The sequence below is a fragment of the Zingiber officinale genome, chromosome 7A (genome assembly GCF_018446385.1).
Source record: "Zingiber officinale cultivar Zhangliang chromosome 7A, Zo_v1.1, whole genome shotgun sequence".
NCBI classification, from domain to species: Eukaryota; Viridiplantae; Streptophyta; class Magnoliopsida; order Zingiberales; family Zingiberaceae; genus Zingiber; species Zingiber officinale.
The window spans coordinates 112,006,533-112,031,852 of record NC_055998.1 but is presented as its reverse complement, the minus strand read 5'-3'; the positions used below and the strand labels follow the sequence as shown (position 1 = coordinate 112,031,852).

At 39.3% G+C, this 25,320-nt stretch overlaps 2 protein-coding genes across 2 annotated transcripts; one reads left to right on the top strand and one right to left on the bottom strand.

Moving 5' to 3' along the window:
• The first annotated feature begins 3,795 nt into the window (after window positions 1-3,795).
• Window positions 3,796-5,050, top strand: LOC122000380 (zinc finger CCCH domain-containing protein 2-like). The gene has a single exon (XM_042554790.1). It carries the CDS (start codon window positions 3,815-3,817, stop codon window positions 4,730-4,732), a length of 918 nt encoding a protein of 305 aa, XP_042410724.1. The 5' UTR covers window positions 3,796-3,814; the 3' UTR covers window positions 4,733-5,050.
• A 3,694-nt stretch (window positions 5,051-8,744) lies between these two features.
• LOC122002016 (putative leucine-rich repeat receptor-like protein kinase At2g19210) lies at window positions 8,745-21,868 on the bottom strand. The gene is made up of 13 exons (XM_042557039.1): window positions 21,724-21,868; window positions 21,024-21,591; window positions 20,315-20,808; window positions 20,035-20,170; window positions 19,879-19,950; window positions 19,544-19,615; window positions 19,382-19,462; window positions 10,700-10,860; window positions 10,377-10,603; window positions 10,085-10,211; window positions 9,766-9,834; window positions 9,472-9,661; window positions 8,745-9,352 (listed from the first exon to the last, which is right to left on the bottom strand). Exons 1-13 carry the CDS (start codon window positions 21,833-21,835, stop codon window positions 8,905-8,907), a joined length of 2,757 nt encoding a protein of 918 aa, XP_042412973.1. The 5' UTR covers window positions 21,836-21,868; the 3' UTR covers window positions 8,745-8,904.
• Between the last annotated feature and the right edge of the window lie 3,452 nt (window positions 21,869-25,320).

Genomic DNA, 25,320 nt, shown 5'->3' with positions numbered 1-25,320 from the left:
AAGTATTGCTTCCGAAGTGCTGCTGCAACATTCCGACGACCCGGAGCTCAGATTTTTCTACCACTGTTGTCGGTATAACTTTAATTATAGTTACATTTGTAATTAGTTTATAATAATTATACAAGCTTATAGTTGTTGCCCACGGAAAGCGATCAAGGATCGCGGGCCTTCGAGTAGGAGTCGATCTAGGCTCCGAACGAAGTAAATCCACTGTGTTCATCTGCTTGTTCTTTTATTCCGCTGCTTTAATTACTCGATGAACGTTTTACGATTCCGATAATCGAACGAAATAGCCGCGAGCGCTATTCACCCCCCCTCTAGCGCTTCTCGATCCAACAATTGGTATCAGAGCGGGGTTGCTTCGAATAGGTGAAACCACCATTCAAGCATTTTTTTTGTGGCTTTTTCATCCAAAACTGTTTTCAAAAAAATTCATTTTCATCTTTTCACAATTGATTGGGATTAACGAAATATCGCATTTAGCAAATTTTGAAATAATATTTTTTATATTATTTTAATAACATTTTTTTATTTTTTATTATTTTTTTCAAGATTTGTAAACTGCTATTTCTATCTTTATTATGCACTACTAATCCAGGATTAAGTCTTGGGACAAGTTTTTTTTTTTATTTTTTCGTGCAAGATTCAATGGCTCTCCAAGAAGGCTATAGCACCACTCGTCCACCGCTCTTCTCCGGCAAAGACTTCCGATACTGGAAAGACAAGATGGAGCACCAATTGAAGACCGAAGCAGAAATATGGATTATAATCCATATTGGATTTATTCTCCCCACCGAAGAAGGTGTACCTATCACTTGCGACAAGTGGGATTCACAAACCATAAGAACATTCGAGGCAAATGCAAAAGCAACATGAACTCTCCTATGCAGCCTAACAAATTCAGAACTTGATCGAGTCGGAAAATTCAACAATGCTAAGGAGCTTTGGGAGAAATTGATCAAGCTTCATGAGATTCCTTCAGAGTCAGAAGATCAAGATAAACCAGAGTTTGAATTCGAACACAACTTTCCGGAATCAACCTCTGAACCAGAATCAGAAGAATCAGATCAGACCGATTTCATAGCACTAATGGCCAGAGAAGAAATTGCTAAATCTGAGTCTGAATTCGAGACGACAACAGTCAAGGGGGAGGATCCTATCACAGATCTAAAAGGTAAAATTGTAAATTCAAATTGTAAATCTCTCATAATCTGTTTTAAGTGTAGGGAGAGAGGGCACTATAGAAACGAATGCCCCACTCATAAGACTCGGCCAGTACAATCGAAGGAGAAGGAGAAAATGATCAAAAGAGGGAAGGAACAAATTAAATGCTCCAAATGCAAGCAAATGGATCACTGCAAAAGACAATGCCCAGAAAGAAGACCCAATAATCCAGAGGGAGAAATCAAGGTAAATAAATTTACATTATATGAAAATCTAGTTTTTACAACACATGATTGCAATAGTTCAACTAATCTTGCTTGCTCAAGTATAGATTTTTCTTCAAAATTAGATACGCATGCTAATAATACCATGATTAAATTTGATTCATATCTAAACAAGAATAACTCAAAATTATTAAGTAAAAATAAGAAATTAACTCTTAGAAAATTAGAAATACAAAATAATATTTTAAAAGATAAAATTGATAAATTAGAGAAGATTGTTAATAATTTAGTCAAATTACGAAATCTAGACTTGGGTTATAAGTCTAAAGTAAAACTTAAACAGTACAAATCAAGCTATAATCAAGTACCTTTTATTTACTAAACTTAATTTAAATAAAACGTAAATCAATAACATAGGAGGAGGCTCCAGAATAGTTGGCACCTCCGAAATTAATCCACCCGATAAGGGTAAACAAGAGTAGACTACCCGGTAGGGTAATTAAGGTTAGATTAAAAGGAGCTAGGTTTAACTTGACCCACGGTACTGGTGAAGTTTTTGGATGATAGTACGTTAGGGAAGCTTGGGCATCGCATGTCTAGGAAGATATGACTTCGACCTGGTGCATTTGGCCAAGTGAAACTGACCGAAGCTACCCTTAAATGGATCCTAACTAGTTAGACCAAGGTTTAGTATTAAGTTCAATGGGTAGGACTATTTGGGAAACCTCGAAGGTATGGTTACTTTAATGAGTTCCTTGTGACTCACCATAACCCAGAAGTTTATCCAAAGAATGCTTACTTGTTGAACCCAAAGCTAAACCTGAATCTAACACAAAGTTAAACATAATCCTAAAATTGAACTTCAATTCATCTCACAAAAATTATAGGAGTCCCTGATTGAAAATTTAGATCGGGTGAGATGACTAAGGAATTTAAAATTCAAATTCAAAATTAAACTCGTAACTATAATTAATTCAAATTCAAAATTAGATTCATAATTAATGTTATTTTTTCAAATAAAACTTAATTTGAAAAATCATTTTAAAAAAAAAAAAACCTTTTTAAAATCATTTCAAAAATCTTTTAAAACTTCATTTCAAAACTATTTGAAAAAATCTTTTGAAAATCACTTCAAAAATCTTTTAAAACTTCATTTCAAAATTACTTAAAATCTTTTAAAAACTTCATTTCAAAATTATTTGAAAAAAAACTTTTTAAAATCATTTAAAAATCTTTTTAACTTCATTTCAAAATCTTTGAAAAATTATCTTTTAAAATCATTTCAAAATATTTTAAAACTTCATTTCAAAATTATTTGAATTTTTTTTTTTTAAATCATTTCAAAATCTTTTAAAACTTCATTTCAAAATTACCTGAAAAATCTTTTAAAATTATTTCAAAATCTTTTAAAACTTCATTTCAAAAATTATTTGAAAAATCTTTTAAATCATTTATCATTTCAAAATCTTTGAAAAATTATTTTAAAAATCTTTTTAAACTTAATTTCAAAATCTTTGAAAAATTATTTTAAAAATCTTTTTAACTTCATTTCAAAATCGTTGAAAAATTTATCTAAAAATTATTTTAAAATCTTTTTAAACTTAATTTCAAAATCATTTAAAAATTATTTGAAAATTAATTTCAAAATATTAATTAATTTAAAGAAATTTAAAAATCTTTAATTCTCAAATTATATCATCAAATTCTGATTACTAATGTTAACTTCAATTAATTTTCAACATATTCTCAAAAGTTTAAAAATAAGGGATAGAAATATCATTTTTGGGGGTTGGGGAGGGGGGGAGAGAGAGAGAGAGAGAGAGAGAGAGAGAGAGAGAGAGAGAGGGGGGGGGGGGGAGGGGGAGGGGCGGTGTATGGGGAAACAGGAACAGCTCTCTTATTTTTTATAAGATTTTTTATACTTTTAGTTAAAGGAGATTAACTATTATTTTTTAAATACATAGGATAAAATATTATTGGATAAAAAAACAGAGTTTAAAAATATTTTATTTTTATTAAAAATTTATTTATTTATTATTATTTTAAAACTCTGGTCTCGGTGTCTATACGATTGCTCACAAAAGTGCCTCAATGTGGCGCAGCACGTCTCGCCACGTCCAGCAGCCAACCCATGTCCTTCTGGAACGTGCCTTTTCTTGCAGCGAGATCAAAGATCAAAGCCATGCTGCGACTTACGTTGCCACCGAAAGCGGTCAGACACGAAAACGGAGCCCTCACACGCACTCTCTCTCTCACGTGAACCGCACGTGAATAGAATCATAGAATCGTCGTAGAAGTGGCGTACCAGCTTCTCGTCCTCCTCCTTCCATAACCGCCTTAGTTTCCTTGCGCCACTATAAACTGACTGACGCAGACCCCGTTACGAAATCCAAATCCCTCATCTCAACTCGCCTCGACCCTACTTAATGGCGCCCGGCGAGCATATCCGCCGCGCCCCGGCAGCGCACGCTCCTCCTCTGACGCTCTCCGGAGACGCTTCGGGCATGAACTATGCAACCCTACACGCCTGTGGCCTCGCCGGACTCCCACTCGACCTCTCCCCCCGTCTCTTCGACGACGGTGTGGACTCCGTTTCCCACGCCTTCTCTGGCGACGATTTCCTCATGTACGAGTTCAAGGTCCGGCGCTGCCCTCGCGGGCGGTCCCACGACTGGACCGACTGCCCCTACGCCCACCCGGGCGAGAAGGCGCGCCGGCGCGACCCTCGCCGGTTCCACTACTCCGGCACGCCTTGCCCGAGCTTCCGCATCGGAGGCGGGCGGTGTCGCCGCGGCGACGGATGCGAGTACGCCCACGGGGTGTTCGAGACGTGGCTCCACCCTGCGCGCTACCGCACGCAGCCTTGCAAGGACGGCGCCGCATGCCTCCGCCGCGTCTGCTTCTTCGCGCACTCGCCCGAGCAGCTCCGCGTCGTTCTTCCGTCGAGTCCTAGATCGCCGGGAAAGTGCGGAGGCGCCGTGATGCCTGCATCGCCGACGTCTACGCTGGCGGCTGCGACGATGTATTCGCCGTCTTACGGATCTTCGTCGCCGTCGTCGCCGGTGGCGGTGGACGACGTGGTGGCTGTGATGTCTAAGCTCAGGCTGAGCGAGATGAGATCTTCGATGCCATTTGGTACCCGAACGGCGGAAGCGGGGTTCCTGGCGACCGCTTGCGTCCCTCCACTGTCTCCGGCGAGCAGAACGACAGAAGACAAAAAGGCGGCGACGAATTGGAGCTTAAAGGAAGCCAAGCTTCTTGCTGGCCGGAGGAATGAGGAAGAGGAAGAGGCGGCGGAGGCGGCGCGGGATTTGGAGTGGGTGTCAGAATTGGTGAAGGATTGAATCAAAGCTATCAGCTTCGCCATAAAAGTTGGTATTTTTCCCCCAAACAGTTTGCCAATACTTGTGAAGTCGATCTAGATAACAAAGATGATTTTTTTTTTGTTTTAATTTGCTGAAAAAAATCTCTGGTAGGAGCTCCGAAACAAAGATCGGGAATATATTTGAAGATTGTTTGGATAAAAAAAAGCTTTGTTTTTGGGTCGAAAACCTCTGAAAAAAAGTTTTCCACCTTTTGTAATTTGGAAGAATAATTCCTGTAATTGTTTGTTTCGGAGCTCCCAAACTTGTATACTGCATGTCTAGCTGTGTTCTTCAGTATGCTGCTTAATGTAAAGTGAGTTCAAACTTACTGCTCTATTTGTGGAATCTTAATTTTTGATGGGAGAAAGAGAAGAACAAGTGGATATCCACATCGAATGATTCCAGCAAGCTTTGTAGTTTATTGTGTTGATTTATAAGAACAGGTGGTGGGTCGTCGGCTAATTAAGAAGATGAAAATACTAGGTTGCTGGTAAAATTGTGACAGCGGCATTTGGTACTAAATCAAATTTGTTGACTTTAGCATCCAACAGACAAACTATTGCAAATTTGTTTTGTCAGATTCCATGCTTTCTGAAAGTCTGTTGGCTGGAGGACCCTAAACCGTACGGGCTAGCTGAAAGTTCATGAGCAAATATAAAATATATATACAAATAAATAAATTTAAATATTAATATAAATCGTTTGGGGCTGCCTGAAGGTGACGGCTTCATCTCCGTCGACCATTTTTAAGCTTTGAGCTAGTGTCCCAAACACAGGCAATTCAGAGACGAATGAGATAATATCTTCCGAAAATAGGAAGTGGAAAGTTGAGGATATAACGGCTTTACTGATCGGCTCTAGAACTCTTTCGTTTTACAAAATAAGTAATGCCAGTGTCAAGTCAGGGAAGAGGTCCTGGTGTTGACCTTATGACGCTTAAGTTAGTAACCGGAAGTGTAGAATTGGAAAGCAGAACAACAGTAATATATGCATAAATAGTGAATAAAGCGTACTTTCGCCGGTGATGAATCCTCCTTTATATAGAACCTTGGTGGGTGATGTGCATGTTTCTCGAGGTATGAACACGTTCTCCAATATGTCTTATGAAGAGGTTTATCAGGAAAGTACTTCTGACACCATACCTTAACAGAGCATGCATATGCCTGACAAGATAGTAGAAGATGCTGTCATACGATTCGCCTGTTGACCATACCTCGTGTCAACGACACTAGCTCCCAAAAGGATATCGAGATATATGATAGTGGTTCCGTTGCTTGGCTAAGCAGGCCGAGGTAACCGCTTGGTCGGGACTCCTCCGTTCCATCCATGCTTGGTTGAGCGGGGTAGCCCCTCGGCCGGGACTCCTCCATTCTGTCGGCCTCAATGGCTTTTCCCTATAGTAATTGAGTAGTAACATGTCTTCTTCTGTTCAGACAATCTATTTGATTTCTTAAGCATCCTACTGCTCCACTAAACGTCGGATTATTTTATCATATTATTCCGAGTTGGACGGGCGGTCCGCTCGGGCATGTCTCCCGTCGATCGGGCACTGAATGCTTGATCGAGCATTGCAACTGAACGGACCCTTTGACATCCTAGCGTTGGCCACCTTGACTTGGCCTCCATCTTTACAGTTGATCTCGTATCAAATGGGTTTTCCTATATCGCCGCATCAATGGTCATCCTTTGGCTTGCGATTGCCTCAACAAAATGGATAAAATATTTTAACTAAATCATTTACTTTTACTGCTCAAATCGAATCAAATTGGCGGGGCTGATCATCTGATCTAACGATACCAATGTTAAAACACTTCACTCGAGCTTAAAACTCATGGTATTAGCAAACAGCATCAACACACTCATCCAAGGACGGAACTAGGGGCGATAGCGGCTGTCATCTCGGCCCCTTTAATTTTCAAAAATAAGAAATGCATGAAGTATAAAAATAGGGGATAAAAGAAAGATGAATAGAAGGTAAAGATATGATGATCTCTCCTCAACATAATATATATATATATATATTACATCCTTTCGATATGAAATTTCTGACTCAGTCGTTACACTCATACGCATTGAAAGTTAGGTGGGTTGAAGTGACGATTAGTTTGTGGCAGTAGGTTATTATATTCGAATTCCACGCGAGCCGCCAAAAGCCAAATCTAGTGGATGACGACATAGATTTTACATATATAATTTTTTTTAGATTTTTGGTAAATCTAAGACAACTTCTGATTTACCAGTGATAAAAGCAAATTTGAAGTTTCACGTTAGATACGGTCTAGACAAAGAAATATACCTGATTCATCTTTTTTTCAATGAAAAAATTCATTTTTTTAAAAGAATTGCTGATCGAATCAACTTATTAAATTCTAGAGACAGCTATCAATCAATACTCGTCCCACTCTAAAATATCCAGAATAATTTAAAACGAGTAATTTTGACTAGAGATGTTTTTATGTGAGATCCTGCACATTTACCATGCAAATTTTTATGGTTTCTCTCATCCTAAAACAATCTGAATAATTTAAAAAGAAGCCAATAAAATAATTTTAGAGTTGATTCTAAATTCGACTAGGTGGGTGAATAGATTGTGGGAAAAATTAAATGGGTATCCATCATTTACATTTTCATTAGATGAATGCCCTAATTTTTATTAAAATCAAATGAGCATCACATTTAAAGTGACCTCCCCAAAATACCTTTATATTATATCATGTTCGGTTTTATAGAAGCTAGCAATTAATTTCTACACCTTATAAAAATTAGCAACTAGCATGTACAATAGCTTCTACAATTGTAGAAGCTAGATGCTAGTTTCTACATGTATAAGCTAAATGCAATTTCTACATGTATAAGCTAGATGCTATTTTCTACCATTGTATAAGCTAGTTACTAGCTTTTATATACTTTATATTATTTTATTTTTATTTATTTGAGTGATAATCTAGTAAAAGTAATATTTCAATGAACAAAATAAATAATTAGAATTGACAATTATTATATTTTAAATAAATATTATCTGATTACAATCATATAAAAGTTAGCACATAGCTTTTATAACATTTATAAACTAGTTGATAACTTTTGAAACAATGATTTTATTATTTTAATTTTATTTTTTTGAGTTACAATTTAATTAAAATAATATTTCAACGAGTAAATCATCATTAATGAAGACTTTATAATACTTATTTTTCTTTAAACGAATATCGTTTAATCATAATGGAAAGTAGCTAGCTACATATTAATTTGTGTTTCTATTAATTTAGGGTGTCATTTGATTTTTGTCCAAAATTAATATGGATTATGATCTTGTATTATTTTTATTTAATTCCATTGTGGGGCATTGGCATTTGGCCTGATGGCAGTGGAGAAGCAGGCGTGGAGTGCGGGGCAAGCAAAGAATTACGCGCTCAGCCGTGGAATGTTTCGCCAACAATATCATGGAATCTAATTAACGTTGATGTTTATGCATTACTTTAACAAATAAAAGTAGATCCGATGTTTGACTATTTTTCGTTGTATTTTTATTTATTTATTGTCATTAAGGAGCCTAAAAGGATTACGAACTTTACTGAGGAAATTTAAGAATTACGAGCAGTAAGATCATCACAGCCTCAGCTTGCAATCGAGGGAGCAGCTTTTGGCCTCAGATAGAGAGGAAAAACATTGAGTCTGAGGGAGTCTCATTTCGACTTATAAGGAATTAAGTTTTTCAACGGTTCCTTCAGAGGGGAGGAAAATAAATCACAAAGACTTCGCCCAATAACTTATCGTTCAATCCATTCAATTAATAAATACAAATTGTCATTCTCATATTCCCACTTCTTCGTGGGAGACCCACCGATGATTGAGACACAAGAGTACTCGTTACACTTTGACATCCTCACAGATAAAACAGTGCCCAGAATTTCCACAACATGAAGTTGACAGTTTCATTACCATTATATAGATGCTAATGCTCATCAACACTGCAAATTAGAAACATTAATAATCCAAAAAAACAGTTTCTTCAAAGTTCAAAAAGAAACAACATACATAATTAACTTTCATAATTTTACAATTTTTACATGCTGATCTTTCTTCTAATATATCAGTTGGATAAAGTGGTCTGTCTCCGAAGGGACACGAGCTATTGAATGGTTGTGACACTATCTTGCTGCCGGAGAAATCCCAGGAAAATATTCGATATCATCATGTGCACTTGTTTGGCTCATTCCGAGAGTTCCAGTGTCTAGCCTCTTGCCACTTAGATCCGGGTTTAACGTGGGTGCCTTTGGACCAGCCTCGAGCGACAGACTTTCCTTCAGCTCCAACACTACCTCAGCCATAGACGGCCTTTGGTGTGATGTTTGTGAGGTGCATCTAAGTGCGACATCAGCAGCCTTCCAGATCGAATTGACATCGTACTGACTTCCCAGGTTTGCATCAACAACATCCTCAATATTCCCTGTTGCAAGCCGTTGCTGAACCCACTGGATCAAAGTAGTGTTGTGAGGAGCTTTTATAACAGGAGGCTGGCCGGTGATAAGCTCCAGTAGAACCACCCCGAAGCTATATACGTCGCTCTTTTCACTGAGTTGGTAACTCAAGTAATATCTAAACATAAGTACCAACAATTAGTTTCCTTAAGATTTTATTTCTAAAACTCATTAAAATTCTTGTTAGTTTATTACTTCATAAATCGCAAAGATAAGAAGACAGAATCCATGACATACTCTGGATCAAGGTAACCTGGCGTTCCAACCACATTTGTCGACACATGGCTATCGCCATCATTTTGGTAAGCCTTGGACAAACCAAAATCTGCTATCTTGGCTTCAAAAGTTTCACTTAATAGGATATTTGTGGTCTTCACATCTCTATGGACTAGCGGCGGTTTGCAACCCTTGTGTAAATAATCCAGACCTGCACATCATTTAAAGCCCGTGAACATAAAATGAAGTAAACAAATGCTCGTGGCATGGCAATAAGAAAAAAAAGAAAAAAAACACTATGCATAATGGCCAGACCTTGTGCAGCTTCAACAGCAATCTGAAGTCGCTGTCTCCAACTCAAAGAAGTGTTTCGCCCGGTTTTATCTGTCAAAAAAATCAAGTTCATAGAGACTGAGTATTTTCTATGAAGTGAGTGCCTCCCTTTGAAACAAACTTTGGTATAGAATGTTGCATGTAATAACTCCGGAACAATTAGGCTAACTTGGCAACAACCAATTACCCATCTCTTAGTTTCATTAAAAAAGAAACCATTATTATGTAAACAAAATAACCATGTACTACAAATTACAGTAGATCCATACAATAAAGAAAAAATGACAAGCATAACTCAAACCTCTTAGATGATCATGTAAGGTCCCCTGAGACATATATTCATAGACAAGCGCCAAATGATCTCCATCCATACAGTAGCCAACCAAAGCGAGAAGGTTCTTGTGATGGATCCTTATCAAGTTTAGAGCCTGTAATGAGAACCAATGTCATTATATGCCTAATTATCAAAATATGTAGAGAGATAGTATTTCATAAGAGGTTAATTGTATTTAAAAATAGATTCAGATAAGACAAAGAAAAACCATTGTTTCGAGCATAGACATAGCACTAATCTAACTAGTTACACTAATTACCTCGGCTAGAAACTCTTTAGTGCCCTGTGATGATGATTGAGAGCGCAGTTTGACTGCAACTTGAGTACCATCTTCCAACAAACCATAGTAGACTGTACCAAATGCTCCCTTGCCAATGCTATTCTTAAAGTTGTCAGTTATTCTCTCTAACTCACTGTAAGTAAACTCTCGGTTTTCAAGTTGCAATGGATTATCTCGGCGTCCCTTTAACAATCTTGAGAAGTTACCTGGCTCCACAAAGACCAGCTATTGAGCCTTCCACAGAAATAATCAAAGAGCTAGTTTAAGTGAATGGTAATGCAATTCACAAAAAATAAACATACCTTCTGACTTTCTGAGTCTCCACACCATGAATATGACCACAAATATCAGCAGAAAAGAAACTAAACATAAAACCACAATAATTGGCATTGTGAGCTTCTTTGTTTTTCTGCTTCCCTCACATTGAGTTACATTAGTACAAAGACCAGGATTGCCTTCAAATCTACCACCAAGAATTATTTTGGTATTAGTATGCTTCAAGTGATCTTATATGTCTACATATAGAACTTGGACTACGAATTTCCAGAAACATTTGGATCTATCTTGAGATAGACATGAAGAAACATGGTTTGTAAGCCAACAAAAGTTTGGAGATGCATAGTCCATAACCAACAACAAGAACAACAACCAAATCTTATCTCACTAGGTAGGATCGGCTTGCAGAGTCGATAACCAACGAAACGATTTGTCTATATCACAAATAATTAGTAGAACCCCTACAAGAGAAAACTATAGCCTATCTCAGCTTCACTGTTGAAGGTTGTACCCTATAATGGATCATAAATCAAAAGGGCATGTAGACGAGGACATCTATGTCACGAAACCGATAAACCAAACCGATCCAAACCAAAAAATTCAGCCTAGCAGTTTGGTTTCAATTTGAATATTAAGTAAAATTATTGATTTGGTTTTGGTTTGAGCTTATATAAAATCAAACAGTTGGGATTTTTTTATAATATATATAGTACTTTTAGGTTTTCAATTGCTATTTATCTTTACGAAAAATTACTAAACCACGTAGGAAAGTTTTCGGAATACCCAAATCACGTACACTAGTTTCAAAATTACCAAATCACACACCCAATTCCATTTTTACCCCTCCAAATCGATTGCTACAGTATAGTAATCGATTCAGACAGACACTGTTCATCAACACAGTAATGTCCTGAATCGATTACTACACTATAGCAATCGATTAAAATATCCGATTCGTGTTTAAAAAATCAACGCTCTCAATATAATGTGTCAAATTGATATTTAAAGGCGTGAATATAATCAAGATAACTAGACGAACATATAGGACCTAGTTTCATGTCATTCCAAGAACTCTAGGTCCATCAGCCGATTTTAGCCAATGTGTCAAATTGATATTTAAGAGCGTGAATATAATCAAGATAACTAGACGAACATATAGGACCTAGTTTCATGTCATTCCAAGAACTCTAGGTCCATTAACCGATTTTGGCTAAAATCGGTTGATGGACTTAGAGAGCTCGGAATGACATGGTGTAAGTACCCCGAGTTAATTTTGATGTGGTCAACCGGGTTAAATTAAATCCTACCATTTTCATGGCTTGTGTCTGAGTGTGTAGGAGCTTAGAAACAGGAAGTCGGGTAGAAGACGCGACTAGTGAGGACGACACGGGAAGGGAACCGATAAGCTAGGTGCATCCTGTAGGACCGTGATCGTTCGATAGAGGGGGGGTGAATATCGATTCGAAAACTCGAGTGTAAAAGTACACAGCGGAAAAGTAAATGAACATAATTGATTTTACTTTGTTCGGAGCCTGTGACGACTCCTACTCGAAGGCCCGTGGTCCTTGACCACTTTCGTTGGGCAATCACTAGCAATTCGAATGTGATTACAAAAAGAGTACAAGAAATGCTAATGAAATAAAACACAAAGCTGTACCGACAGAAAAGAAAACTTAAAGAGCAAGGGCGCGTTGTCGGAGCTTTGTTGGCATCGCTGGAGCACAGAGCAGCAAAGCAATCTGGGAATTCTCAGAGATGTGTCTTGTTGAGAAGCTCCACCCCTGGGGCTTCTTTTATATGCTGCTCCGGGCGCCTGGATCCCTTCCGAGCGCCCTGGTGCGACGTGGTAAGTCCAGTCAGGATGCTCCACGTGGCAAGGCGACGCAGAGGATAAAACTTGCCTCCGGGCGCCCGGACCACCTTTTTCCAGAGATTCCTTCCCCTGCAAAACAAGGTTAGTCCGAGGCAAAATATACCCTGCAACACAGATTGTTAGCACAATTTATAAAGTATGAATTAACAGAAAAAGTATGACTTAGATTCCGTCTTTCCGAGACCGGAATCTAGTCACGATCTCGACTTAGATTTCCGAAATGGATCTAAGCCGGATCGACGCCTAATGTTCCCTTCCCGGGAACGCGTCCTCGCAGTCACTCCCCTCCAGTGACTTACCTTACTTACCTGCCAGACGTCCGGTCAGCCCTTCGACCCGTCTGGACCTTTCGCCAGCTATCCGGTCTCTCGCCAAGCGTCTGGTCAGCCCGTCGACCCGCTTGGACTTCTCGCCAGCTATCCGGTCAGCCCGTCAACTTAGCTGGACTTCTTGCCAGACATCCGGTCAGCCCGTCGACCTGTCTGGACTTCTCCTGCACACTCGATCAAAGTGTCAGACAACAACAAAACTAACTTAACCCATTTGTCATTCATCAAAACCTAGGTTAGACCGTTAGTGCTACCCGCACCAACACATCCGAGGGACGAAAAGCTGCGAAAGAGTACACCGATGGATGAGAAGGGCATGCACGACATTCGAGGGATGAGAAGCCGAGGAGGAAGTCTGCCCGAGGAGAAGGTTGGAGTTGGACTCAGATGATCACCCAAGCGAGTGCAAGGAAGAGTTAATATTTTGAAGGTTAACTAGATGGACTGGAGACGCCTCCAAGTGATTTGGAGGCGCCCTAGAGTCCTAGACGAAGCTAAAGGCACACTCAAGGTGATGGAAGATGCCCTCATGCCTATTCAAAGGAGGCACCCTAAAGCAGATTGGAGGCGCCCTCAGGGAAGTTGAAGGCGCCTTCAAACACAAAAAGTCGTTGGTTAGCCGTTGGTTGACGGTTGAAGTGTGGATAAAATTTTATCCACTTGGAGACACCCTGGAATGCTTTGGAGGCGCCTCTAACCAACGATAATTTTTTCCAGGAGGCTATAAAAAGCACCTTGGAGATAGGAATTAATCAATAACTTTTGAAATTGGTAAGTATTTTGGTAGAGCTCTTGAGGAGAAATAGATAGTTTTTCTTGATTCTTAAACTTTTGATTACAAAGCCTTTATATAGACTTGAAAGAAACTTAGGGGGCAAGTAACCTAGCAACTTAGGGGGCAAGTAACCTTAGAAACTTAGGGGGCAAGTAACCTTAGTGATGAGTAAACTTAAGTGATAACACATTAACTTTAACACTCCCCCTTAATGTGTTGTCGGATTCCAAGTTTGGCTCGGAGCTGTTGAAATCTTTCTCTCGGAAGTGCTTTTGTGAAGATGTCAGATAATTGCTCCTCAGATCGACAGAACTCAAGTTGAATTTCTTTATCTTCAATTGCCTGTCGAATGAAATGATGCTTGAGTGCTATATGTCGAGTTCGGTTGTGGTGAACTGGGTTCTTAGCCATAGCGATTGCAGATTTGTTGTCGCAGTGTAGCACGGTTCCTTCAATCTGATGGTGACCGAGATCAGCCAAGATTTTTCGAAGCCAAATTGCTTGTGAAGTGGCTACTGATGCTGAGATGTACTCGGCTTCCGCAGACGATTGTGCAACACTTTGTTGTTTCTTGGATACCCATGAGAATATTGCTGAACCAAAGGAGAAACAGTACCCCGAAGTGCTTTTCATGTCATCTAAGGATCCACCAAGATCACTGTCACAATATCCGACAAGATTAAGTGCGTGATTCTTCTGAAAGCTTAGACCGAGGTCAGTTGTCGTAAGACCCGCTTTGCTGCACCGAGATGAAAATGGCTCGGACTCTGCATAAATCTTGAAAGTAGACTTGCAGCATACATGAGATCAGGTCTAGTTGCTGTGAGATATAACAAATTACCAATGAGGCTACGGTAATAAGTGACATCCGCTGCTTTTCCTCCATCTTCCTTTTTCAATTTCTCCCCCATAATGAGTGGTGTAGAGACAGGATTGCATCCCAGCATGTTGAATTTCTTCAGAATCTTTTCTGCATATATCTTTTGGCAGATAAAGATTGTCTCTTCTTCTTGGTAGATCTCCATGCCCAAGAAATGTCGAAGTAGACCCATATCGCTCATTTCATACTTTTGAGCCATGTCATCTTTGAACTCTTCGATCATCTTCTCGTTGCTTCCAGTGAAAATTAGGTCATCAACATAAAGAGTGACTATAAGAACATCATTACCTTGCTGCTTGACATACAAAGTTGGTTCACTCTTGCTTTTTTCGAATTTTGTTCGGTTGAAATAGTTGTCGATCTCACTGTACCAAGCGCGAGGAGATTGTTTAAGTCCATATAGCGCTTTCTTAAGTTTGTAGACTTTCTCTTCTTTTCCTTTGAGGATGAAACCCTGAGGTTGATCTACATACACTTCTTCCTTCAATTCACCATTGAGAAATGCTGACTTGACATCAAGCTGATAAAGTTTCCACCCTTTGCTGGCGGCGAATGCAATTATAGCTCGGATTGTGTCTAGCCGAGCTACTGGGGCAAACGTCTCCCCGTAGTCAATTCCAGGCTGTTGAGAATATCCTTTGGCCACAAGTCTTGCTTTGTGTTTTTGAATGGATCCGTCTGGGTTGTGCTTTACTTTGTAGATCCATTTAACACCTATAACTTCTTTGTCTCTTGGTTTATCGACGAGCTGCCATGTCTGATTTTTTTCAATTACACGAACTTCCTCCTCCATCGCTTTTTTCCATGGTTCTTCTTTGATTGCTTCAGCAAAGTTCTCAGGCTCAATTGAGCAATAATTGCATGTAGCATATATATCGCTCAATGATCTGTACCTTTTTGGAGTTGCGCTTGGGGATGAGGAGTTTGATGAAGTTGGATCAGTTGAGCTTTCTTCGTTGGGTTGAGATGAGCTTGAATCTGGTGTGCTTGGCTCAATTTCATCTTCTTTGTCAGTACTGATCAGAATGTCTTTCTTTTCAACTTTGTTTTCTTCCCAATTCCATAAAGCATTTTCATCAACTTGAACATCTCGGCTAATAATAACTTGACCCAGCTGTAGGTTAAATAGTCTATAACCTTTGCTCATGGTGCTGTAGCCGACAAAAATACATCTTTCGCTAGATTCGTCAAGTTTGCTTCGTTTCTGTTTTGGAATTTGAGAATAGCAAATGCTTCCGAATACCTTGAGATGGTTCACCGATGGTCTTCTACCACTCCATGCTTCAAACGGAGTCTTGTTTGGTATGGCTGTGGTTGGGCATCGATTAGATAAATAAACGGCTGTGTAGACTGCTTCAGCCCAGAAGATTTTGGGTAAACCTTTCTCGTGCATCATTGATTTTGCCATTTCAACGATTGTCTGGTTTTTCCTCTCGGTAACACCATTTTGTTGAGGGGTGTACCTTACCGTTAGTTGCCTTTCTACTCCTTCATCTTCACAAAAATTGTGAAATTCTTTAGAAGTGTATTCTTTGCCTCTGTCACTTCTTAAGGTTTTGATGAAGCATCCACTCTGTTTTTCGACGAGACTCTTAAACTTCTTGAATATCATGAATACTTCGGACTTCTGCCTCATGAAATAGACCCAAGTCATACGAGTGTGATCGTCGATGAAAAGAATGAAATACCTATTCTGAGCATGAGAAAGGGTGTCCATCGGCCCGCAGACGTCGGTGTGGATAAGTTCCAACTTTTCTTTAGCTCTCCATGATACTCCTTTTGGGAAAGGTAATCGATGTTGCTTTCCAAACGCGCATCCTTCGCATACATGTTGCTTTCCTTCTATGTGAGGAAGTCCTTGCACCATACTCTTGCCAGATAACTCTTTGAGGCTTTGTAAATTGAGATGACCGAGTCGTCGATGCCATAAGGTTGATGTCAGGTAGTCCGAGGTAGAAGCTTGATGAGCTTTTAGGTCGGCATAATTGATGTTGAGAGCGAAGCTTCGATTGACCATTTTGATCTTTGTGAACACCTTTGACTTATCTCTCCTGTCAAATATAACACATTCATTGTTATCGAAGCAGAGCTTGTACCCATTTTCCACCAATTGTCCGAGGCTGAGTAAATTTTGACTCAAGCTCGGCACACACAAGACATTGTTGATGCAACTCGGTCCTTCCTTCGTCTCGATGGCGATTTTCCCAAGTCCTTTTGACTTTGTTTGCTCTCCGTTTCCAAACTGAACAGGAGCATTGATGCTAATGTCGAGTTCAGAGAAAATTTCTGAGATCGGCGTCATATGGTTGCTACATCCGCTGTCCAGCAACCATTTTCCTTGCTCCTTGTTGGTGGCCGTGTGACATACATAGAATGTTCCATGTGTCTCCTCAGCTGTTTGATTTTCTCCAACCTGATTTGCCTGATAAGTGTTCCTATTTCGGCAATCTTTGGCGAGGTGACCAAATCGATTGCATATTTTGCATCTCGATTGACCTTTGAACCAACAGTCCTTCTCGGAGTGATTTGGCTTATTGCAATTGCTGCAATTCGATGAGTTGTCTTTTCCTTTTCCTTTTGAGATACGTCCACCTCGTCCTCTTGATTTCCATCCAAATCGTGATTGGCCTTCTCGTTCGTTGTTACCAATTTTGAGCTTTGATTGGAATGCACCCTCTATTGGCTTCTCAGAATGTCTGGACAATCTTTGCTCGAACGATTTTAGGGACGCCATCACTTCTTGAACGGTGAGTGTTGTTAGGTCCTTTGTTTCTTCAATGACGGCAATAATGGGATCATATTTCTCAGGAAGACAGATGAGAATTTTGCGTACCAGCCTTTGATCTGTAATATCTTCACCATGAGATTTCATTATATTGACCAGATCAAAGATTCTGGTTGAGAATTCCATGAGTGTTTCTTTCTCCTGCATCTTGGCATTTTCGAAATCCTTGAGTAGTGATTGGAGCTTAATCGCTCTTACTTTCACATCTCCTTGAAATTCGCTCTGCAAGATCTCCCACGCATCTTTAGCCGTGTTGGCTCGCATGATTCTGGGAAATATAGCCTTAGTGACTGCTCTTTGAAGGATTGAGAGAGCACTTGCGTCGGCTTGTCGAGACTTCTCTAATTTCTTCAGACCGGCCTCATTGAGGGCAGTGGCTTCCTCGGGCTCTTGTACTCCATTCTCCACAATCTCCCATTGGTTAAGAGATCGAAAGATGGTCTTCATCTTCACGTACCAGAAATCATAGTCTTCGCCATTAAACTCTGGAATGAGATGGTTGATGTTTGTTAAACTCGAGCTGGCCATGGATTTGGATTGGTAGAACCTGGACGCTCTGATACCAACTGTTGAAATTGGTAAGTATTTTGGTAGAGCTCTTGAGGAGAAATAGATAGTTTTTCTTGATTCTTAAACTTTTGATTACAAAGCCTTTATATAGACTTGAAAGAAACTTAGGGGGCAAGTAACCTAGCAACTTAGGGGGCAAGTAACCTTAGAAACTTAGGGGGCAAGTAACCTTAGTGATGAGTAAACTTAAGTGATAACACATTAACTTTAACAATAACTTCTATAATCAATTCCTAGTTATTTTATGAGCTTTTCAAAGAGTGTAAGAGATTTCTCCGTCTACAACAAAAGAGATTCTTGTAGTGCTTTCATTGTCTTGGATTAACAACCAACTAGGTTGTAACCAAGTAAACTCTAGTCTTCTTACTTATTTTTAAGTTGTTTCTTTTATGTTAATTACTTGCTTTAATTAATTGTCTATCCTTGCTAAGTTTGAAAAGCAAGAGAAAATTCTAACTTGCAGGGCTATTCACCCCCCTCTAGTCGCCTCATTGGACCTACATATGAAACCAGGTTCTATGTGTTCATCTAGTTCTCCTGATTATATTCATGCTTTCAAACATTAGTTTGACACTCTATATTGAGAGCAGTGATTTTTTGAACTCATTTCCGATTGAGTTAAATTCCACTAATTGATTGTTACACCGTAGCAATCAATTGGTGGAATGTTATATGGCTACAGAATCATTCCTAATCGATTGGAAGATTTACCGATCAATCGATTGGTAAATTTGCCAATCGATTGAGAACCTTAAGAGGGGTAAAATGGAATTGAGTACGTGATTTGATAATTTTAAAACTATAATAAGTGCTTTGGGTATTACGGAAACTTTCCTACGTGGTTTAGTAATTTGCCGTTATTTTTATGTTCCCTAATCAACATAAATCTTAAAATATAATAATTAATCTTAAAGAAGGGGAGCCTTGGCATAACGGTAAAGTTGTTGTCATGTGACCAAAAGGTCACGGGTTCGAATCCTGGAAATAGTCTCTTGCAAAAAGCAGGGTAAGGCTGCGTACAATGGATCCTTCCCCGGGACCCCGCATGGCGAGAGCTTCGTGTACCAGACTGCCCTTTTTTTTTTAATCTTAATGGATTGTTGCTTGGAAACGTTTTAAATTGATTTTTATCAAATCAAAATTGTCAATTTGGTTTCAAACTGAACAATGGATTTGGTTCAGTTTTGATTTGGATCTTCAAAACCAGAAATATTTCAGTTTGGTTTTAATTTTTCTCACTAAACAAATAAACGAACCATCCCATCCCTACGGGTGTGTGCTAAACATGCTTAACATAAATATCAAGCAAACAATAATGAAATCACATGCTGATGGGAATAAGTAGTTCACTCATCCAATAACATAATTTTGATACTAAGAAAAATATTTTTACCAGGTTCCAATCCCTTTATTGTGCTTACTATGGGCTTTCTTCAATGACTAGAGTGGGAAAAAAGAGTTTATCCAGTAATACATCAAAAGACCAAATAACATACTCAAAAATAAGCCGCCCTTCTTTTCTTTTTTGCTGCAAAGCAGCAGGAATGTCTCCATTTAGACTGTTTCCTGACAAATTTCTGCACAGCACAAAAGAAAATAACATCAGTCTTTTTTTTCAAGGAAAAGAGGAAAAGGAACTAATGCTCTTCAATGCTCACAAGTATCTGAGTGACGGCAAATTGCCTAGTTCTTCAGGTATCGATCCTGTTAGTTTGTTGCCAGACAAGTCGCTGAGATGGAATGTGATTTATAAGTGATTAGTGATATGCATCTCAAGTTAAATTGAAAGTAGTAATCAGACAGAGAACATTAGCTGATCAGCCATCCTTGACAACGATATTCCATATTCAGATGTGTAATAAGCTTATAATAACTTCTTCCTTCACGTACAATTAACTTCATTTTCTTAAGTTTCATTTCTCATATCTTCTGCTTAGTTAAACTGGTCCTAGCAGACAGTAGAAATTGAAAGCATTATGCTAGAAGCACTTACAGGGATTCCATCGCAAAGAGCGATGCAAAAGAAGATGATATGAAGCCAGTTAATTCACTGGACGACAAATTTCTGCAAAACATTTATGCATGTTTACCGACCTCTGCCCGACATTCAAATCATCCAAAAGTTCATCAATTTCAATAAAACACTCACATGCCGACGATCCTTGCTGACTCCTCACGGTTGGTACAATTCAAGCCTTCCCAAGCATATTGAACTGGAATACATGCATCTCCCATCCAGTTTCTTTTCACATTGTAATCGCTCCTGATTAGCACAATGGCAGCAGCTGCAAATCCATGGATGCTAATGGAGTGGCATTTACTCAAAAATAACAATTATGATAGGGCAAAATAAGACTTCTAGTAAATAAGGTTCGCTTTTGAGGATTTGGCCGAACTTATAAAAAAAAAAAGGGAAACTTAGGGCGTACCATCTCGATCGTCAGTCGGCGTGTTGGTGAGATGCAGCGGCGTGTAGACCTCGAGCGCGTTGAGGATTGGCGGAAGGTTAGACAAGCCCGTGGAGCTGAGAGTCCATTGGTACCGGGGACTCTGCGCCAAGGGGACATCATTGGGGAAGTAGGTTGCTTTCAGGGGGCTCGGGGTGAAGTTGGCCTGTAGGATATCACCGTTGAGGTAGATGTTGAACGATCTGGAGGTGTTCTGGAGCTCGGCAAAGTGGAGGAAGGCGTAGAACGCGTTGTCGGTAGCGCCGGAGCTGGCGAAGTCCCAGGAGAACTCCAAGACGGATGAGTTGGCCGGCGCCACCGCCGTCTGCATCACCGTCGACGGCTCCTTGAAGTCTTCGTCGCTATCGACGGTCTGGGTGACGGCGATAAGGTTTAAATTGGCGGGCCGGAAATTAAGCGAGTCGGCCCAGGTGCTGTAGGGGTCCCAAAGCCGGTCGACGCGGTCATCGGGGTACCTGCAAAATTAGTCAAAATTTAGCAATTTACAAGCCGACATAGTTTTCGACAAAGCCCAATAAATTCTCCTAATATTGAAAAAAAAATCTACTAATTTTTCGTACTCTCATATCTTTGTTTTGTGTGTGTGTGTGTGTGAATTTCGATAATTATGAAAATAGATAATTTCAAGATGTGAAAAATAGGCAACAATTTAAATTAATAGCAGACGTACCTTAAGACCTTATCTGTCGCCGTCCCCAAATCGACCCTCAGAAACAGAATAAGATTTTGGGTCTGGTTGAACCACGAATGCATCACCGTATCCGGCACCGGCCGGAGCTCCACCGCCGACACGAACGGGGTCCCCGACCCCTTGTCGACCAAGCACACCGATATATTACCTGCCACGGCCACGGCCACCACCTCCACCACGTACGCCCTCGACACCTCCGTCACGTTCACCGTCCTGCAGAGGTTGACGTCGACGTAGAGGTCAAACAGCAGCCCGCCTCCTCCAGCGGCGAAGCTCCCGTCGTAGTCGCCGTGCATGAAGGTGACCCGTATCAGGTACTCCTGTATCTTTACGGCCTGCAGGGAGTAGCAGTTGCGAGGCGGCGCCGTGGAATTGGGGAAGCTTCGCAGAGTTTGAAGATACTTCGGGGTGGCGGCGAGGAGGCTGGGGGAAATTGAACGGGCCTCGCCGGTGGTGATGTAAGAGCTATCGGAGGTGTAGTTGATGCCGGTGGCCAAGTCGGTGTAGATAGCTTCGTCAGTGTTTCCGCAGTTGATGCTGGTGAAATCTACACGAAAAGCGATCGATTTCTTAGGAAATTTTGACCAAAATTAGTTTAATGTAATTAAACTCACTCGAAATTTCAATGGATTCATTTTAAATTAAGTGACCAATCTTTACGGGTTAAAATAATGATTACCATCGGCGTCGGGCTCTTCGCCTACATGGTGAGCTCCAGCTTCGTCGGCGGCGCTGAAGACTACGAGGAAGAAACACCAAACTGCCACCGCAGGAGATCCACGGCGACTCATGATCCCTCGATAATTTCGGATAACAAGATCAGCTGCTGGAATATTTTTTTTATTAAATTGTGGACTCTGTATAAAAAAGAGAAGATATAACCGAACTGACTGACAGAGATAGAAAAAGAGTTGACCAAATCGCATCCATTTTTGCATGCCGTAGTACATTTTCTATCCAGTTCAGTACACGACGACAACTTGTGGTGCTACGCTTTAAGGAACGAGATAAATTAACGTTAATAAAAATATTAGAAATTTCAACTCTGGTTTCAAATCTCAATGTATGGTCCTTCATTGCTCTGCGCATTATAAATCTAATGAAAATATCATACGATAAAATTTTAATGCCCGATTAATCATGACATCTACGCATGAGGTGATTAAGTGATTGGAATCTCCATGGGTGGCAGATTTACTGTATATAATAAGACCGGGTTAAATTTCGGCGGACACATTTTCTCATAAAAATACTCTTTTCATTCCATAATTATTTAGCCGTTTACTATTAGTTTATTTCTTAATTTATCTTTATTTATATAACTTGAAGATGAACTCCGAAAGACATCTGGGAATAATATCATTACTTTTTTTAACAATAAAATGCAATGGTTAAATCTTTAAATATAAATCCCCAAAAGTTGAGGATCAAAGATTAATTTTTCTCCATTGAATAATGTACACAGGACGTCTGAATAGATCATCATAAATACCTCTTAATTTATTTAGATGACCAAATAAAACTTTTAAGATCATCAATTTAGAATTAATGAGTTCGAACAATTAAACATGCCGACTAAACTAACTATTGCATAGGCTCATTATCTGTAAAACATTTGTAATAATGTACTATGTTGAATATTATATATATGAAATGTTGTCCTGCATATTCATCCTTGTGTACCGACTATTAATTTTTTTTAAAATATATATATATATATATAGTTTTTAGGAATTAAAGTTTAGGATATAATTTGTAGGCAGAAGGAATAAAAAAAAATTAACGGCTCACGGGGTGTTTAGGCAGAGTAATATATATATATATATATATATATATATATATATATATATATATATATATATATAAATAATCGTGATATGCTCGTGCTGCACACAGGAGCGGAGCTAGGATATTGGTTTAGTGTAGGTAATTGCAACTACCGTTGACGGACATGTTGCGAAGGGTGCCTCGTCCAACAATCCAACAGTAGTGAAGCAACTAAAGCTCTCTGCTTTACAAGTCATGTTGTCGTGTATCTTGCTAAATTTTTTTTGCATCATCTGCCTAATTTTTTTTTAGCGTCACCTGCCTAATTTTTTTCTTATATTTGTATGGAAAACACAATAAGAAAAGAAGTATATCAACATGTATCTTGCTTTGGGCATACTGCATATGCTTATTATGCTGTTTAGTTAGGAAAAAGCAAAAGATGAGAGAATCATATAATTAAGGATGGTTTCGGTGCCTAGGTCCAGCAATAGAAAAAAAAATGTAAAAAATTAATGTTTTTGTTCAATAATGTATTTGAAGTGCAATGAAATTTTATAAAGAATTTGGGATCGTAAAAAATGTGATTAACATGCATCAAATATTGTTGTAACAAAACAAAATGAACAAGCGTTTTTTTTTTTATGTCATTTGCATCATTTATTTTTTTCCTAAGTTGTGTTAATAATATTTTTTAAGTGGGTCCTGGCTCAGTGTGGGCAGCTGCCCACACTGGGCTTGTGCTGGCTCTGCCCATGGCCGCACAGTACGTGACTGTACGCGCGCAACATATAGACTTTTTTTTTAATTTTTTTGTATAGATTTTGAATTAAAAAAAATCAATATTTCTTTATATAAATCTCTAATACATAAATATATCCCCTAAATATATTATAATACTCCATAAATACTTAAATTTATTTCATTTTTAATTTTTCTTTTTACTAAACACTATAATCTAATTGGAAAGCATGAACCCTAGAGATAAAATCTTTAAAAAAAAAATAACTTAAAAATTTTAATCCAATTGGAAAACATGAATCCTAAAAATAAAATCTTTAAAAAATATTTTAATTATTTTTTAATTCAAAATTTAAAAAATAGTAATAAAAAATAACAGACAATATCTATTTTTTTTTAGATTTTAAATTTTAAAAAATCAATATTTCCATATATAAATCCTTAATCCATGAATATATCCCAAAATATATTACAATACTCCGTAAATACTTAAATTTATTTTATTTTTAATTTTTCTTTTTACTAAATACTATAATCTAATTGGGAAGCATAATTCCTAGAGATAAAATCTTTTAAAAAAATAGCTTACAAATTATAACCCAATTGGGAAACATCAATCCTAGAAATAAAATTTTTAAAAAATATTTTAATTATTTTTTAAATTCAAATTTAAAAAAAAAATTAAAAGAAAAAAATAAAGCAAAGTTGATATCATGCGCGACGCGTACAGTCGCATACTATGGGAGTCGCGCAGGATATCATATATATATATATATATATATATATATATTGATCTTGTGGTAAGACGGGGCCCGCACGATAGGAAGTCAGAGTGGTCAACACCCAGGGTAGGCGGCCGATCGGCGAGATACCTTCCTAAGCGGCAAGAAGAATAGCCGACTCGGCATCTCGACAGCTCAGCCTGGCGCCGAGTTTCTGACGCTCATAAGGCAAAGCGAGAAGAGATGAAGGTCGAGCGGACATCCCGCTCGGCTAACCAGGAACATAACATCGACACGGCAGCTAAGGCCCCCTCGCTCGATAGGGCGGAGTCGGACATCAAATCAGTGGCCAAGCGGACATCCGAGTCGGTCCGACCTATCGAGTGGGCGTTAGCTGAGCGATCCCTTCTCTCGGGCAGGGAAAGGTGATAGCCGAGCGGTTCCTACGCTCGGCCCGGTAAAGGACAAAGGGAGCAATTGGCGATATTTTCCTAGGAACCAGTGCCGCCGACAAAAGGCATGGCCGGCGGCATGGTCAGACAGAAAATCGTACGGGGGAAACTTCCACTGTCGCGTCAGAGATATGCTCGTGCTATTACAGTATGGCGTCCTACATGCTTTTCTGACACATCCATTCTATGTATGATTTGAGGAGCATGCACACCTCGGGGAGCATGCACACACCTCTAGGGAGCCCTATATAAGGACCCCCAGATTTCGACGGAGGTATGCTCACTTATTCACTGTAGCTACAGTTCTCGTTTCTTCTTCGCTCTACTTCTTTCTGCCGGCGGTTTGACTTGAGCGTCAGAGGGTCGTCGCCGGGGAACCCCTCCCCGGCTCGACATTGTGTTTGCAGGTTCACGATGACAAAGGATCTACGTCTTTGGAATTTTCGACCAGTCAACAAGAGCGCCACATCCCAGCGTCCATCAACTTAGCACTCGAACAGGATTATATATAGGTTGAAAATAGGAGCGCCACATCCCAGCGTCCATCGACTCAGCACTCGTACAGGATTTTATATACAGAGAATAAAGTATAAT

Excerpts from the sequence above, each read along its gene's own strand:
- LOC122000380 (XM_042554790.1), top strand. The coding sequence starts at position 3,815 with ATGGCGCCCGGCGAGCATATCCGCCGCGCCCCGGCAGCGCACGCTCCT.
- LOC122002016 (XM_042557039.1), bottom strand. The coding sequence starts at position 21,835 with ATGAGTCGCCGTGGATCTCCTGCGGTGGCAGTTTGGTGTTTCTTCCTC. Across the intron at positions 21,592-21,723 it reads CGAAGAGCCCGACGCCGATG|ATTTCACCAGCATCAACTGC; the intron begins GTAATCATTATT and ends CTTTTCGTGTAG. Across the intron at positions 19,463-19,543 it reads TTGCCGTCACTCAGATACTT|AAATTTGTCAGGAAACAGTC; the intron begins GTGAGCATTGAA and ends TGTGCTGTGCAG.